General features: G+C 45.2%; 1 protein-coding gene across 8 annotated transcripts in view; it reads right to left on the reverse strand.

Annotated features, from left to right (window-relative positions):
• The window catches only part of LOC135911688 (neprilysin-1-like), a 346,542-nt gene that overhangs the window by 201,845 nt on the left and 127,116 nt on the right, over positions 1-17,581 (reverse strand). For 7 of the 8 annotated variants that reach the window (XM_065444035.1, XM_065444039.1, XM_065444037.1 and 4 more), the window contains 2 exons: positions 7,506-7,676; positions 4,730-4,879 (listed from right to left, as the gene is read on the reverse strand). In XM_065444035.1, the coding sequence (XP_065300107.1) occupies positions 4,730-4,879; positions 7,506-7,676 (321 nt within the window). The remainder of the gene's footprint in view (positions 1-4,729; positions 4,880-7,505; positions 7,677-17,581) is intronic. The other variant, XM_065444036.1, reaches the window with a different exon arrangement.

Below are 17,581 nucleotides of genomic sequence, written 5' to 3' on the forward strand. Positions count from 1 at the left end.
GGCGTCCCACAAGGTTCCGTTTTAGGCCCGCTTCTTTTCTTATTATATATTAATGACTTGCCGCATTGGGTGTCCGTTAGTATTCGTCTTTACGCTGATGATTGCGTCCTCTATCATAGTATTAACACACCAATGGATCACGATTTACTTAATGACTCCTTTGCAAAATTTTGTAGCTGGTCCAAGGAATGGCAAATGAACATTAATTTCTCTAAACCTGTTTCCATCTCCTTCTCCAGACGCCCATCTCCATCACTTTTCACGTACACTTTCCATGGTGAAGATTTAAAGAGAGTAACCGAATTTAAATAACTTGGTCTTCATTTCTCCCATGACATGTCATGGTCGAAACACATGACATCATATGTAACAAAGCTTTTAGACGTCTCGGTTACCTACATCGATCATTGTGTAAGGCTCCATAGGATACCAAACTGATGACGTATAAAACACTTATCCGCCCCATTCTTGATTATGGCTGCATCATATCGAATCCTCATAAAAAATCCGATATTAAAAAGTTAGAATCAGTCAAAAAGCAATCAGTGCGCTTCATTTTTCGCAACTATAGCCGAGAGTTTCCCCCTTCTTCCCATTATACAGCTACAGGTCTTACAGTTCTTTCATATCGCCGCCGCTTAGAATGCATGAAATTTTTACACACGCTAATTCATTCAGAGCGCCTTGACACACTAAATAATTATTTGAACTTTAGTCCACCTTCCATCACTAGGAGTTCTCATAATCTCAACCTTATCCCTTTCTTTTGCCGAACGGAGATGTTCAAGCACAACTTCTTTCCACTGGCCATTGAGCTCTGGAATTCACTGCGTGGAAGTATCCGCTCTTTACCTATGCAAGAATTTTTGAAAGCAATTACATATACTTGATATTCATAATTTTTTGTGCCTGTATTTCGTTTTCTTGCTTCCCTTTTTTTTCCGCTACCCCCTCCTGCAATAGCCTCACCGAGGCTGCAGTATATATAAATAAAATAAAAATTAAAAAAAAACATTCTTTCGCATTTCACTCACCCGTTGAGGACTATGGTTCCTTCCAATCAAAACGTGGCTTACGTGTCGCGGTACCAGACATTTTTTTTTTCATCGTGGTCGTTGCATTCTCGCTTGATATGGTGGCGCCATCTAGTTAAGGCAAGTGCAAGCGTGCCTTTTCACGTGCAGTAAGTATTATACGTAGCGATCGGCGATCGGGTGTTCGGCAACAATATACAGAATGATCTCCAGACACTGTTTATAAGTACGCGCTGTGAGAAAATGATTAAATTTGCATTATATTTTACGTACACACCTTTCAACAGCGCACCTTGTGTAGTGATGAACAAAATTAATTTGCACTGCACTATTCGTAGCTTTAAAATGCATAAAACACGCAAGGCAAATATACCTGGTAGCGAAGCTTCCACGTAAGCCCATGGGTTCAAAGCATGGCGGCTCATCGGTGGTTCATGGGGCTTAGCGCCATTTTGTTGTCGAAGGCGCGAAATTTGTTTTGGTGGCCTGTAATTTGAGCTGCATATTCAAATGCCTTGCCGTACGACTTGATGGATGTTTCAAGCTTTCAGCGCGGAAAGCGATACTGGAAAAGGCCAGCTGTACGGTTCTCGAAACTGCACCCCTGCATTATACATACTTTCTTCAGAGGCCGCCAAAAGCTTTAGATGTAGAGTGCTGGTCCTATCGTCGGACGCAAAGCCCGTCGGCCAGCGCAATCGCACAAAAATCACTAAAGTAAACAATTAACTGACGGTCATAACACTACTTTCAGTCTCACTACTTTTGCTAAGGTTGTGGGATCGTTCCCTACCTGGGGCAAACTGTTTTTTTCATCCACTTTTATTTTAATTATTTATAATTTTTTTATTTCATATATTAGGGACAAGTAATTTCCCCTGTGTTGTCTTTGGCGTCAGTGTTTGTTGGCTTCTTATGATATGACTAATAAAATTCGGGCCCCTCACTTATCCGCCTTTCTTGTCTTTTACTTTTGACTTAACAGATTCAAAAGCAATGAAGCTACCCGCGTCACCAAATTCAAACCAACGTCAGCAATCATAACAACAAAACGTGTGAGGGGGCGTATTCTAACAGGTGAACATTACGGAAGCGCCTTTCTTCACACTACAAGAGCTACATCGCATAGCAACTGATAGCGGCGTCCACACCCTCTCTTACGATGGGCGCTAAAAAAATGCCAGTTACTTATAACAATAAAGTAAGATAAACTTCTCTTCTGTACACTCGTCACGCATATGTAAAATAGAACAGGAATTTTATTTTCGTTGAGCCAGTCTAACTGTGTCTCCCTTTAATTAAAAAAAGGCCTTCTTTCTTTCCAACTATTTGTTCCCTCAAACAGAGTCGCGCTTCAATCTCTGGTCCCATAACCACCCTTGATGACGTCGGTGAGCATTTGTGCTGAACCGCTTTTCGCCAGAAACTCTGTTACCTACTTGCATCGACCTTGCAACCCGACTTTATTTCAAATGCTTTCCTTGTGTGCATAGTATAAACAAGCAAGATGTAGTCTGCGTGCCGAGCCTATCCAAACAGACTACATGAGTAACATGTCTCGCACCAGGAAGAGAAATAAGGGCCCAGAGCTTACTGGTGCTCTGGGCCTCTCACTGTTATGCATTTTTTTGCGTTCTTGCCCTTCTCGTGAGAGTCATTTCGTCAAGGATGAGCAAGAAGATGTTCCCACGACCATCTGAACAAGGTCAGTCGTCTACTTCATCACTAATTTTTGGACGACGTGCCTTTGTAAGCTCGGACCAGCTCGATAATGGGAGAGCTCAACGCCAGAAGCCATGGACTCTGACAGCGAGTACACCATAGTCACGGGCCACCGTATGTCGACAGAGGCGCCTTCATCGCATCAGAGTGAGCAAGAATCATTCATGGTTTCTTACGTGCCACTCTCGACATCACAGAGCATGAACTCCCTCAGCAGGCAGTTTCTAACCAAATATTTTGAAAGTGTGGCCCCTGGGCAAATTAACGAGATCAGGATCAACGCTCGCAAGAACATCATGACAATATATGTAAAAAATTCCACAATACTTGAGAAGTTAAAGACCATTCCACAATTAGGCGCAATCCCCGTCCGCTCTTTTATTACCTACGGGAAGGAGACAACAACTGGAGTGATTCCCGACGTGGAGCTTGAAATCAAGCATGCGGACCTCAAGAGTCTTTTGAGGTCATCGGTGCGCATTCTTGAGATTCAGCGCTTGGGACACTCCCGATGTATCAAGTTAACGTATGCTTCTTCGACATTACCAGCGTCTGTCAAAGTGTGCTACGTTATACATGCACCGAGTACGACCATTCGTTCCGAGGCCTGTTCAGTGCCGGAAATGTCACAAGATAGGACACGTGAGTGCTGTTTGTAGAAGCAAAGCCACCTGCTCGCATTGCGGCGGAGAGCTTGATACCATCGACTGTGCGGCATCCTCATTTAAATGTCCCGACTGTACTGGCTCTCACGAAGCTACTTCGAAGGAATTCCCGAAGATGAAACAGGAGGTTCGTATTCTTCGAAATATGGCAAGAGACCAGTCTTCACGTAAAAAGGCGGCTCAATCTGTTCACCAAAGTGGCCAGCGCTCACGACAGAAGCATCACAAAACCATTTCAGGAAAACTACCTAGCGTGGCACAGGCATGACGACCACCTCTGCCTGTGCGTGCATCGAGGAAGGTAACGGCGTCTACTGACAATTCAAGGTCGACGAGAGCACGCGGCAAACATTCACCTCCACCGGCTGATACAGACACGGAATGGCCTTTGCTGCCCTCTAGGCCGACGGCCATGCCCGTGGGCACTAGCGGTCCTCTGTGCCATGAAGCCAAGAATTATAGGGCCAATGAAACCGGTGACACTACGGGCAAGCAAGGAGATGAACACAATGAGAAGGAGAGTGTACAAAAAATGCTGATGCACTTAGTAGAATCAATGCGCGTGATTCTCGGTGGTCTCGAGACTCCGGCCGCTAAAAGTGCCCTACAAGTGCTCGCCGTGCTAGAGCCGCTTATCGCAGCTCTTTATATGCTATAAAGATTATGTTTGGCGCTTGTGCTGTTCACGCAGAGGAGACCCACACCAGCTTCGTCCTAGCGCCTCTGTTTAGGTTCACTCAAATTGTTGACTACAGACTTGATGCGAAACCTGATAGTGGCTTCATGGATGACATTTGTGAATGTTTATCATCAGAGTGTTGAACTTGCTTTCACCTATGAGCATCCCTCTTGCTATGTCATCATCAACCTTCATCACATCTTTATGTACCCGTTCCCTTTCCCCCTGTGCAGAGTAGCAGGCTAGAGGGCCTTAGCTCAGGCCTACCTTTCTGCCTTCTTTCAATTACATTATCTCTCTCTCTATCTTGCGCCAGGCTCGCTACCGAATTTTCTTTTTGTATGACGCTAAAGTCGACGTGGAAACTGATTTCATAAGCAAATTAAAATATAAAATGCCCCTATTTCGGCATTTTCCTCTTCCGCTGGAGGCATCGCCCGATCCCATATTAAGGAAACGTAAAATTTAAAACATATGCGTATGGATTAGACCTCGGCACACCTTTAGTTTTAGGGAGCACAGTGCTGCCTTATCTGTGATATCATTTCTTCTTTCAAAATTATTTCGCGCCACATTGCAGCCCCGCACCATTAGCAGTTATTGCCGACGATGCGACGCTTTTGACTTACTTTCCGTAAACTAGTTTCACGCTTGTAATCATCGCACACGAACTCGTAGAAGTCATGGCAAGGGTCCACTTTTTGGTCGATTTTCACTCTCAGCCACTGCGCCAGGTGATTGCAGTCATTCGTGGTGCATGGGAGAGGCTTAGCTGCACTCTGTGGAAAGAAGGGAAGGCGAAAAATAAAGAGTGCTTGTGTGCTACGATTTTGGCTGTAGCGCAGCCTTGGTTAGAGTATACACACAAAAGGGTCCGCTTTTATTTTTAATACATGTTAATAACACATCAATAAATAATAATTCAACAGTTCGCCTTTTTGCCGGTGATTATACAATTTAAAGACGATTAACGCATAAACCGCTTTAGCGGCTTTAACGACGTCATAACTTTGCAAACTGATCTTAATAAGCTAGCAGAATGGTGCTGGAAAAGGGCGGATGCAAATCATTAAAGAAAAGACGAAAAATTTGAGGTTCACTCCTGTCTCAAGGTTTGAACAAAATGCTTACATATTAAGCGATAGCATAGTAGAAAAGATAACATCGGTTAATATACTGACGTCTTCATCAATTCTAGTGTAAGTTGTGCTTACCTTATAGAACATATTATTTTTAAAGCACAAAATAAAGCTGGAATTTCTGAAGCGACGTTTATGTCAGGCAGACACCAGGATTCAAGCGTACATTTTCCTCGTGCATCCTTCCTTGGAATACGCATCAATTATTTGGCGTCCCTACCAGATTATCTCCACCAATCCACTGGAAGCCGTCCAAAACAAGGCATAGCGATTCATATGATCATGCTACTCGTGATTTCAAAGCGTTTCATCTTTGAAGGAAACGGCCTTTCACAAAGCGCAGAAAAGTCGCCAGATTATCTTGTTTTTTTCACCACTGTATCAGAGCGATAAATCACTTGCCGGTCGCGCATTTGCCGTCACCTCATACTTCACATCACAGCGATCATGCCTATAAAGGGCACCATATCTTCGCCCGAACGAAAAACAATAAGGATCCGCTTTTAATCTTATGAATAAAATAATGAAATGACACACTACACACGTGCACTGCACTACCAATTATGCTACGAAGGCGGGAACGGCCCGTCAATATATTTTGTTCCTAAAGTATGTGGTTTTACGTGGAAAAACCCCTTTCTGATTACGAGGCATGACGTAGTGAAGGACTGCGCAAATTTGGACCACATGGGGCTCTTTACCGTGCACCTAAATCTTAAGTACAGGGGTGTTTTCGCCCCCATCGAAATGCGGCCGCCGTCGCGGGGATTCAATCCCGCGACCTCGTGCTTAGCAGCACCACACCATAACCACTAAGCAACCACGGCGGGTAATATATAGTTGTTAAACGTTCGTTCGCATGCATAGTCGCCTCACCCAGGCAAATGATTTGCTCAGGCTCTGTATCGGTTGACGTCACTTCGTTGACGTCAAGCTGTTAAGCACGTCTAAAGACCCGTTTTCTGCCTTTGGTCAACTTCTTCCATTGCCTCCTCCAGCGCACTGAATGTTTCTTCTTTAATTTCCTCCATAATAATCACTACATTCCTCCATAACGTGCTGCATAATTTCAAGGGCTAATTTCTACACAGACAAGAAAGAAAATTCATGCATGAGAATGACGATCTGAATATGGGACGGGTAGGATTAGAGTCAGATTCCGTGCTATATGTAGTGTCGTTCGTGGTGGTGCAACCGCCTCATTGTTATTGGTGGTAGCAGTGGTATACAAGCCATGTGAATGTTCATCTAGAGCGTGTATGGCAAAGTTACCACGACGCGAAGCCCGAAGTGGCTGATCTATGGGTGGCCGTACCTCCAAGGAACACCGGAACGATACCTTCAGAAAAGCTACTGAATGCTTTTCTGTTGAATGACATAGTATTCTGAGATGCTTAAAGAATTCAGCTGGACACTGCTTATGTAGCCAACGAGTGGGGCGACCGGCCGTACGCGCATGTGATGATTTCAAGCTTGGGTGCTGAAACCGTGGAACTCTTACTTATAGCGCGGCTCACAGAATGCGAGCACTTTCTCCTACTGGCATAAGGCTTGGTCAACAGCGAGACGGACCCTCGTTCTCTTCCACTTCTCTGCGCCTGTCTCCGAAAACATTGTCAAAGTCCAAGAAAGACGTTTGTAACTGGGCGCCTCCCGATAACGGCGTTGCCGAGCGGCCCTTTCTACTAATGCGGCGAATGTAGTGCCCGCGGCTGCTTTCAGCAACGTTCACTGAAACTTTGAGTAAGGTCGCCAGTTAAAACTAGACCTACCCTTCCCTCCTGAAAGTCCATCTCGTCGCTGTCGTTCTGACAGCTGATATGTACGCCAGGCTTCACTCCATGCGACAGTCGCCTATTGCAGTCAGCGAGGGAGCAAACCACTAGCAGTATCCAAAAATAAGAAGCTCGAGTACTGCAGTTTATTCAAAGAATGCGCTAAAATTATGGGTGGCTTCTGCGCAAATCCCGAGCGTGTTTCTGAAGGGGTGTAACTTAGTCCCGTCAGTTTCCACTGTGAAGAGAGACAAAGAAAAATAACGGAACTAGTCTGTAGTACAAGTCGCGATATAAAGCCATTAGGTAAATATGTGTACCATATCGTGTTGCTTGGCGTTTAAGATCGTAGACCAAGCAAAAAGCCATAGAATGAAGGATTGACTCTTCGCAAATAAGAATGACGCTTGGTGCACTGACATTGACATTGACACGTGGTGCACTGGACAGAAAACCAGGCTCCATTATTTCATCAGAAAAATACCGCTTACATCGTTTGTCGCTGGAGAGACGGATGACGGCGAGGATATAAACAGCGCCGTCGCCAGTCCAGAAGCCAGTGCTCCCGGCACCACTCCGATAAGGCACAAGAACAACAGCGATGCCATATAGCGCCGGCCATCGACGCGGTCTTCCTTTTGTGAGCTCCCGTTAGATTCTTCCTGCGGAGCGGAAGCCTCGAGCATAAACTTTTTTTGCTGAAGCATATAATTGAGCGCCGCTATCCTAGGCTGTCTGTGCTGCCGCCGTTTAATGCATTTTATTGCGCTCGTTTCTGTACATACAGTTCATCGCATGCGTTCTACGGTTTGTACCCATGCAAATTTGACATGACTGCACACAAAACTGATAACGTGTTCTTTTGACTGCCAAAAATGGTGGCGTCTATTATTCGAGAACAGAGTCCTCTAGATAATGCAGCAGCATTCTGCTGTTTACCGCTAAAATAAGAAATATACCAGCAGAAGCAATTACGATGACACCGGTGTACAAGGCCCAACTTTAAAGGAACAGCAATGATAACCAATATTTTGTATGGATACGTTAGGGCATTTGAAAATTCTATTTGTTGGTTTTGCGATAACACATTTATTACTGCAATAAAAATAACTAAAAAATTCCCTTTGCGAGCTTTGCACCGTACCCTCTGGCCAGTTGCTAAAGAGGTGCTTTGGATAGTTCAATGTATTACGTGAAGTTATTCACAGGCGTCAGGCACTTGCCCATGCACATATCTCTGCTTGTCCGTCTGCCCGTTTGGCTCTGTGACGTTTTCCACTCAGCTTGTGTAAGTGGGTATTCCTTTGCCCAATGGGCCATTGGGCTGCTGTGACGAGGGATCCAGGTTCAAATCCGACCGACGGACTAACTTAAGTTACTGGTTGTGGAACACTGACTACATGCCGCTCTTGAATCAACTTCTTTGACACCAAGTTCGATCACTGGTATGTGTTGTGATACGCTTCTGGCGTTCGTGCTTCGTGCTCGAGTGTCACCCTTGCCTACGCCACCGGGGTGCCTAAAACATGGTAGCTGACCTGCGCTAGTCTCTTACCGAATGTACCGCCATTATTCCGCATCGGTATTTTTCAATTTCTTTCGGGGGCCGACCTCGGAATTGTGCGGTCTGCCACACCAGTTAAATTGCGTTACTTTCAAGTTTGAGCATTGTAATTGCTTCTCACGTGTAATATTTTTTAGCCGGAGAACATTTAAGAAAAAAAAAGCCATTTGCCGTTAGTGTTACGTTCCGTGATTCCTGTTTTGGGGCTGTCATTCTCAAAATCCTGAGGAATAATTTGGTCGAGGATGTGGGACCTGGTATGACCAACTTTAGTGATGAAAAGTGTGGCATTATGAACCGCATATGAAGCATGTCATCTAGCATGGCAGGGCACATAGAATTAATGTACCTATATATGCGGCGAACCTCATGCGAAGACAACGACGAAAATGTGCTTGGAGTGTTCATCATTGCTATTGCAGTAAAAGTAGATTACGTCGCGGCGAGCTGGTACGGGTAATTCAAGGTGCCATTCGAGCCTTCTTTTGTTCTTGCTTCTTTTTTGGATTATCAAGCCTCCTCGCAAAGCTATAGTGTTTTTTCAAGCCACGATTTCTTTACCTTTTAACCTGGCTTTAGACGCGCTTGAAGGGTAATGGACATAGAAGAAGCCGCCAGCGGTTATGGTGCTAGCCCACGAAGCCTTAGGCGGTAGGCTATGTGCGTAAGAGCGACGTGAGCTCCAGCGCAATGCGGCTTCAAAATCATCTGCTGTCGAGCGTTGCGTGTGAGAGGGCCTATTTAATGTTGCAGTTGGCAGGCCTTAGAGAAGCAAACTGCAGGAGTAACAGCGTCTGTCACATGCACCAAGCTTATCTCAAGGCGAAGAGCCTGTAACGCCGTTAGCGGTGCTCCTCGATCCAGCCACCGTTGTGAGATGCCTTGTGGACGCCAGGCGCTGTTTCAGCTGCGTAGCGTTTGTCTAGCGTACGGTTTCGTCCTAACGTGTTTTCCCGTGTAGTAATGCGTTACCATTGCTTTTCGGCCGCCAGCTAAGTTTATAAGTTTGTTTATATATATGTATGCTTCTATTAGGACATTTTACCGCCTACCTGTGACACTGGGTAGTCAGTGGTCAAATGGTTAGCGCATCGGTCTGCCGAGCTGTAGCAGGGTTCGAAACGAAATATCGGACCAACTTGGCTGCATGAGTATGTGGCTATCTGTATGTATACGCCTCACTTTTGAACGAACTTCTTCCAGGCCAGCACGGGTCATTGTTGACGTGACCAGTGGCGTAGCCAGAAATTTCGTACGGGAGGAGGGGGGCTCGCGTTGCAGCTCGGCCTCCTACTTATAGAAATTGTCGAGGGATCAGAAACATTATTAATAACCGCATTGCATTGCTAAAGATGCTGCAAACGAATTCTTAAAGGCTACGCACTCTCAAGACAAGTAAAATATGTATCTCTTCATAAAAGAATGTGCTCGTATGGCACAAAAATAGGGCTCGAAATAACTGATGTCAGTGCTTCCAGAAAATATCACACGAACATTATCACTTTGAAACCAGCAAAGCTGGGCATGCCACTGATATAAAAATGTAGATATCAGGAAATGAGCAAATTGAGGACAAATGTATTAACTTTGTTCTAGAAAAACTGGCCACCCTCTATACGCAATGCCTCACGACTTCGAGCGTACCGGAATCTTGGAAGAACGCTAACATAATCCTATTTCATAAGAAAGGGGACGCCAAAGGCTCGAAAAATTATAGACCGATCAGCTTACTGTCCGTTGCCTACAAAGTATTTACTAAGGTAATTGCAAATAGAATCAGGAACACCTTAGACTTCCGTCAACCAAAGGACCAGGCAGGATTCCGCAAAGGCTACTCAACAATAGACCATATTTTCACCATCAATCAGGTGATAGAGAAATGTGCGGAATATAACCAACCGTTATATATAGCTTTCATTGACTACGAGACAGCGTTTGATTCAGTCGAAACCTCAGCAGTCATGGAGGCATTGCGCAATCATGGTGTAGACGAGCCGTATGTAAAAATACTGATAGATATATATAACGGCTCCAGAGCCACCGTAGCCCTCCATAAGGAAACCAACAAAATTCCAATAAACAAAGGCGTCAGGCAGGGAGGTACGATCTCTCCAACACTATTCACAGGGTGTTTACAGGAGGTACTCAGAGACCTGGACTGAGAAGAATTGGGGATAAGAGTTAATGGAGAATACCTCAGTAACTTGCGATTCACTGATGACATTGCCTCGCTTAGTAACTCAGGGGAAACTCTGCAATGCATGCTCACTGACCTGGAGAGGCAAAGCAGAAGGGTGCATCTAAAAATTAATCTCCAGGAAACTAATCTAATGCTTAACAGTCTCGGAAGGGAATAGCAGTTTACGATAGGTAGCAAGGCACTGGAAGTGGTAAGGGAATACATCTACTTAGGACAGGCTGTGACTGCGGATCCGGATCATGAGACTAAAATAATCAGAAGAATAAGAATGGGCTGGGGTGCGTTTGGCAGGCGTTCTCAGATCATGAACAGCAGGTTGCCATTATCCCTCAAGAGAAAAGTGTATAATAGCTGTGTCTTACCGGTACTCACCTACGGGGCAAAAACCTGGAGGCTTACGAAAAGAGTTCTACTCAAATTGGGGATGACGCAACAAGATATGAAAAAAATGATAGTTGTAGCGTTAAGGGATAAGAAAAGAGCAGATTGGGTAAGAGGAAAAACGTGAGTTAATGACATCTTAGTTGAAATCAAGAAAAAGAAATGGGAATGGGCAGTACATGTAATGAGGAGGGAAGATAACCGATGGTCATTAAGGGTTACGGACTGCTTTCCAAGGGAAGGGAAGCGCAGCAGGGGGCAGCAGAAAATTAGGTGGGCGGATGAGATTAAGAAGTTTGCAGGGACAACATGGCCACAATTAGTACATGACCGGGGTAGTTGGAGAAGTATGGGACAGCCTTTGCCCTGCAGTGGGCGTAACCAGACTGATGATGATGATGATGATGATGATGATGATGATGATGTAATGAAACTTAGTCATTCAAGAAGCTTGTTTATATTTGTGTACGTATGCAACGGCCAGGTAAAAAATCTAAATGACGCTGTCCTTGGTTACAATGTATTGCGCAGGAGCAGATGTCACCGGTCGTGTATTTTAATTGCAACAAAATTATAGTCGCAACAAAGATCACATATAAAAAGCAGTTGTTCTGCAATATATTCATTAGAAATGCGAAGATACAAGGGAATACACAAATGCGAAGATAAAGCTTGATAAATGGCCAAAAAGTGTCACTCGAAACAAATTTCACTGCATGTATCCACGAAACCTCGCAACTTGATATTTAAATATACATATAAGTATCCAATAAATCTAGGTATTTAAGCAAACGTCACTGATTCAGGTTTCTGTGCTAACTTTAGCCAGATTTTTAAAATATGCCGATGCACCCTTAGACGACGCCCCCAAATGCATGCTCCTCACTTTTGTATGCAGTGCGTCTTGCTTTGTTCTGTATTTTGCTTAATTAGGTTCTTAGTCAAGATTAATTAGGCAACTTGTGAAGTTACGAAGCTAGGAAAAATATTCCAATTAGAAAGTTGCAGAGCGGTTTACAAAACGCCCGAAACCACAGTTTCCTTCTTTCTATCTATTTAGTATTAGTGTATTTCAGCTTACTGATGTTGCCCGCGAAATACAAAACACCACGTGACAGGAGTTGTGAAATATAGGAGGGCGAGTCAAACGAAAGTGATTTAATGCAAATACATGGCAAATGGGGTACTTTACTCAAAAGTAGTCTGCATGAGCATTTAGACGTTTGTCCCACTGAATAATGAGTCGCGTGATTCCCGTCTCAGAAAACTCCTTGGATTGCTGCTTCAAATGTTTGTAACTGGCTCCTTTACGTTATCGTCCGACACGAATCTCGTTCCCTTGAGATTTTTTTTTTCAAATGCTACGAAATGTGGAAGTGGCAAGGCGACAGGTCTGCGCTGTATGACGGATGTTGCAGCGTTTCCCTCTTGAACTTAGCAAGTTTTGTATTAACCACATCAGCGAGGTGCGGACGGGCATACTTGTGGAGGAAGATGATCCCGTTCCACAATTTTCCTCGTCATTTGTTCTTGATTGCGACATGTAGCTGATCCGGCGTTTCACAATATTGCAAACGATTAATAGCCTCTTCAGGTTTAGGAAATTCGATCAGTAATGACTCCTCACGATCGAAAAAAAAATAAAGTCAACGTCAGCTTTCCGGCATAAATGTAGGCCTTTGCTTTCTTTCGGGGTGGTAAATTCAAATGTTTCCACTGTAAGCTTTGCCGTCGTGCTTCAGGCTCGTAGTAGTGACACCATAATTCGTCGCCGGTCACAAATTCAGACAAAAAGTCGTCACCCTCATTGTGATACCGGATTAGATGAGTCAAGGCGACGCCGAACATCTCTGTCTTCTAGCTCTGGTTCAAAATCTTGGGCATCCATTGCGCACAAAAGAGCCGATAACCGAAATGTCAATGTATTATGGTGTCAGCCGAACCGTGACTCCTGTTCACATGCCCTGCCAATTCATCGATGCGCATCGTCCGTTCTTGTCGAATTAGTTCATCAGCCTTTGCAGCTTTCCCGTCCTTCTTTGAACAGTTTGCTCCAAAGCTTCCCAGTGGCCAAATAAATGCAATGTTCAACGCACGCGGCCTTCATAAGCTGACTAATTTATTTTTGGAAAGCACCTTCAGCTGTCAAACACCTCACGACATCACGCTGTTAAACTATTGGAGTGTCCAATAGATCACGAAAACATGTTAAACCCAGTGTATGAAAGCATTAAAAACCTTTATCCTCACACGTGCGTGTCCCTTTTGTAAATGAGAGATGCTTCTGTACTACGCGCATGTCTCGCAGATAATGAATCAAACCATTATTGTGCGGAGTGGGTTGGGTCACTTTCATTTGGCTCGCCCTCGTGCATTAGAAGTGCGAAGATACAATAGAATATAGAAATGTGAAGACACAGCTTTATCGCTTCTCGGCCTTTTGGGTAAGATCGAAGTGTAGTTAGACACAGCTTGAAGAAGTGTAACTAGAAACAAAGTTCACTGCACGTATACACAAAACCTCGCAACAACATATTTAAATATACGTATACGTCTCGAACAAACCTGCGTATCTAACAAAAAATATGAGTGTAATTAATGCTTCAAACAAGGCAAATGAACGTGTTGCGTAACCACAGATTCACGAATCACAGCCTCCCCTCTGTACACTCCCCTGATGTGTCTCGCGCGACAGGAGGCGGCGTGCTTCCTCACCGCTTTTCTCACTTGCGCACACAAGAGTGAGCCATCATCGTTTGCTCACCCATGCCACCTCCCCTCTCCCCCTACGCTTTCACTCGCACATGCAGCGTGTGGCGCGCGGTCAGGATATTATCTCCCTTGGACTTCATACGGAACATGAGGGCGACGGCCAAGGCTCGCATGCGCCTGGAGTGCCCATATAATTGCTATCGGAATAATGTAGTAAGAGTATCCTGCAATGTAGCGTTCTGTGGCCAATTTCCGCAAACGAAGAAGTAACAAAATCGAACTTTCACCATGCGACAATTTGCTGGGCGGCAGCAATGTCCTTTCTTCTTTTGTGGGGTGGGGGCACGGAAATGAAGAAACGCAAAGGAAAGCATGTTCGCCACAATCTACTGCTTACATTGGGTATCTAATATGGCTACCAAAGGAATCTCGAAAAAAACGTGAGACACTTGGTCAACAGAGAACCATACGCATGCTGTTAGGTGTACTACACCGGCGAGAGAAAATTTTCCGGAGAGGTTGCGCTCAAGTAAACGCGTTGCAGTCCGCATAGTCCCCGCAGTGATGGCGGCGAGCGACCATGAATGGTTCTTTTTCTCGTCTGCTAGCCACAAAGCGTGCAAAACTCTGCCAGGTGAAAATCCATTCTACCAGAGAAAATTAATGCGCATCGAAGGGTGCCGTGCAGTGGTCAGTGCACCACGAGAAATACGCATGCGCTCTGGCTGGCTCCGATAGCCCACAGGCTGCGGAAGCAAAAAAAAGAAAAAGAAAGAGAGAGAGAAATTGAAGAGCCTCAACGTGCGCTCGTGAATAAAAGTCGGAGCAGCCAAATAAAAACGTAGTTCCCTTTGCGGTCTTTAGTGTCTTGACATAGATGCTCTGACGCAGGGGGAAAAAATATTGATATTTTTTTCTTTGACATGAGGGCAAAAATGAACCACCACAGCGTTACGTCTCATCGGACCTCACTGCGTGCTTTCTTAACTTGTCTGATAGCCTGTTGATTTGGGGTGTGTTGTTGTATCGTCCGATGTACGAGTTTAGAAAGGTCAATGCACCTTTGGCACCAAATGTTGATACCATTAAACCATCAATGTTCCGGAACCGAAAATCTAAAGCGCGACTTCGGAAATGTCAATGCATCTTTCGTATCAGAAGATTACGGGAACTTTATACCGATAAAGCTTTAGAATTTAAATCGATGCGCTCCGTAGATCCCGCGGCTTCCGCGAGACGCCACGACGAGCCCACTCGTCATCAAAACGTCCTTGAAACTTTGTGCTCGGATGGGGCTCCTTGCGTTATGTGACTCCCGGTGCATGGGCGTTACCACGAAATCGAGCCCCATTTCGCAATGTTCACGCTGAAATGTCTTTGCGAGCATGGAAGGGACATTGTATACAAAATTCAGAATTATTTACGACGCCGGGGGTTGTTTTAGTTGGCAGTGCATGACAGAACGAAAAAAAGAAATTCGGGGAGGGGGGTCTAAAGGAGGGGGGTTGTGGGCTATATCGACTCATTCCTAACGCATAACCTTTCTCAGTCATCGTGAAGGGTGCTATGCCTCAATTCTTTATTGAGCACCTTCTCAGAAGAGATTGGTAGAAGAGGTTCATAGAGGACCGCAAAGAGGTTAATGAAGGTCAAAGCCACTCTATTTTCAATGCTCCTTTGCGTTTGTCCATATGAACGTTGTTACCGCGTGACCAAGAACCTCCAACTGATCGAAGCCTTCATGGTAATAGTTTTCGGCGTCGGAGGAGCTTCAGCTGATACGTCCTGCGCTCTGTCAAAGTTGTGTCACTCTGTTTAGCGCTGGACGAGATGCTGAAAGCGCCTCAGCCTACCTCTCGCGCCCGCCCGCTGTTGCGTCTCAGAATGGCAAGGGCATGTTTATAGCGAACGCACTACGTAGCTCATGAGGTGGAAAATCTGGTGTTGTAGTCGGCGCTCGCCGGACCACACGTTGGTGTAAAAAGGTTACGAAACCTTGGCCTTTGGTGGGAGGCGAGACCACGACCTTAGGTGTTAATTGCGGCTAAGAACCCTCGACCTATGCAGGCTGAAAAACACACGACCCTTGGTGTGAAGGGAAAGTTCATTGGGACACAGCTAATTATGATAAAGTTAATTTTGGGCAATCTAACGCACGAGGTATTGCGGGAGCCGTACCCTCGAGCCTAAATAGAAGTTAAACCCGCGACCACTGGCGAGTGTCGAACCAACATCCTTTGGTGTTGAACCCTCTCAAAAAGCAGTACACGTACAAACTGTGGTTTGTCTTACTTGTCTATCAGTGCGCGTGGAGTAAAAAAAATTTTTTTCTGAGCTTTCGACTGTCTCTTTCAGAAGATACAGAATGTCCACTGCAGTGGTCAACATGCACAGCAGCTCAGATGTGTGTACGCACACACGTGAGATGACAACTTTGTTTTGGTGCAGAGGCAAACTTTTTGCCACCACATTAACGTAGTACTTCCAAACAAAAGCGCAGAGGCGGCGCACGTGAGCCTGCGTTATGGAATACGAAAGAAGTAGTCACTTTTGCCGGTAATGCGCAAGTATACGTTGCAATGACGTTGCCAACAATTTATTTTCTGGGGCGAGGGGGTGACTGGACTGGCGAGTGTTGTCGCACGTTGCTTTATGGCACAAATCCTGATTCCCTGAAATTCCGGAGTGTCACGTTTGTCACGTTTCCGGAGACGTAATCATTCGTGCATGGTTGCTCGCGGCCCTTAATAGCGTGACAGGGCTGCAATGAGCGCGAAAGTACACCTTGAGCCCCAATGTAATTTCTATCGCAATATTAATGCGGACTGATCCCTACTATTGCCGATAGTGAACGTACGTGATATACGCGAAATATGCGGACTAGCGGTATTCAGAAGCAGGATAGCGTTATGCGTCGGCTGTAAACACTTTCTGTTTCTGTGTCTGACGGAAACATAACGCAGAAACAACCCGCCGTGGTTTCTATGGTGTTGGGCTGCTGAGCACGAGGCCACGGGATTGAATCCTGGCCATGGCGGGCGCATTTAGATGGGGGCGAAATGCGAAAACACTCGTGTGCTTAGATTTAGGTGCACGTTAAAGAACGCAATGCGGTCGAAATTTCCGGAGTCCTTCCTTACGGCGTGCCTCATAATCAGGGAGTGGTTTTGGAACGTAAAACTCCATTTTTAGTTATTGCAGAAACTTTGCTGAAATTGTCTAAGTACGTGGAAGCAACCTTCCAAATTTGAGCTGGCCTGCCCCTAAATTTATGTACACCCAAATCTGAGCTGGTACATGCCGAAATTTCAAGTTGGTTCACGCCTAAACTTAATTTGGACCAAGACCACAAGAAAGTTCTTCATCCATCCGTCCAAATGTTAAGCTGGCCTACCCAAAATTTCGCTTGGCCCATCCCCAAATATCAAGTGGGCCCACAAACACGCATAGCACCATGTGTGTACAAGCCTTTCTTCCGTGTCCTATATGGTTAGTGATTTTTTTAAACATCTCGCCAACTCGCCCAGTCTGCCATTCATCCCAAAATTTAAGGATGGTTGTGCGTATGGTTTCGAGAAAGCGTTTGGCATTTTGTCCGGACCTGGCCTTGTTTCGTGTAGAAGGTTCAGTAACCCGCCTCCGTGAAGTGTGTGTGTGTGTGTGTGTGTGTGTGTTTGTGTGTGTGTGTGTTTGTGTGTGTGTGTGTGTGT

The sequence above is a fragment of the Dermacentor albipictus genome, chromosome 2 (assembly GCF_038994185.2).
Source record: "Dermacentor albipictus isolate Rhodes 1998 colony chromosome 2, USDA_Dalb.pri_finalv2, whole genome shotgun sequence".
Taxonomy (NCBI): Eukaryota; Metazoa; Arthropoda; class Arachnida; order Ixodida; family Ixodidae; genus Dermacentor; species Dermacentor albipictus.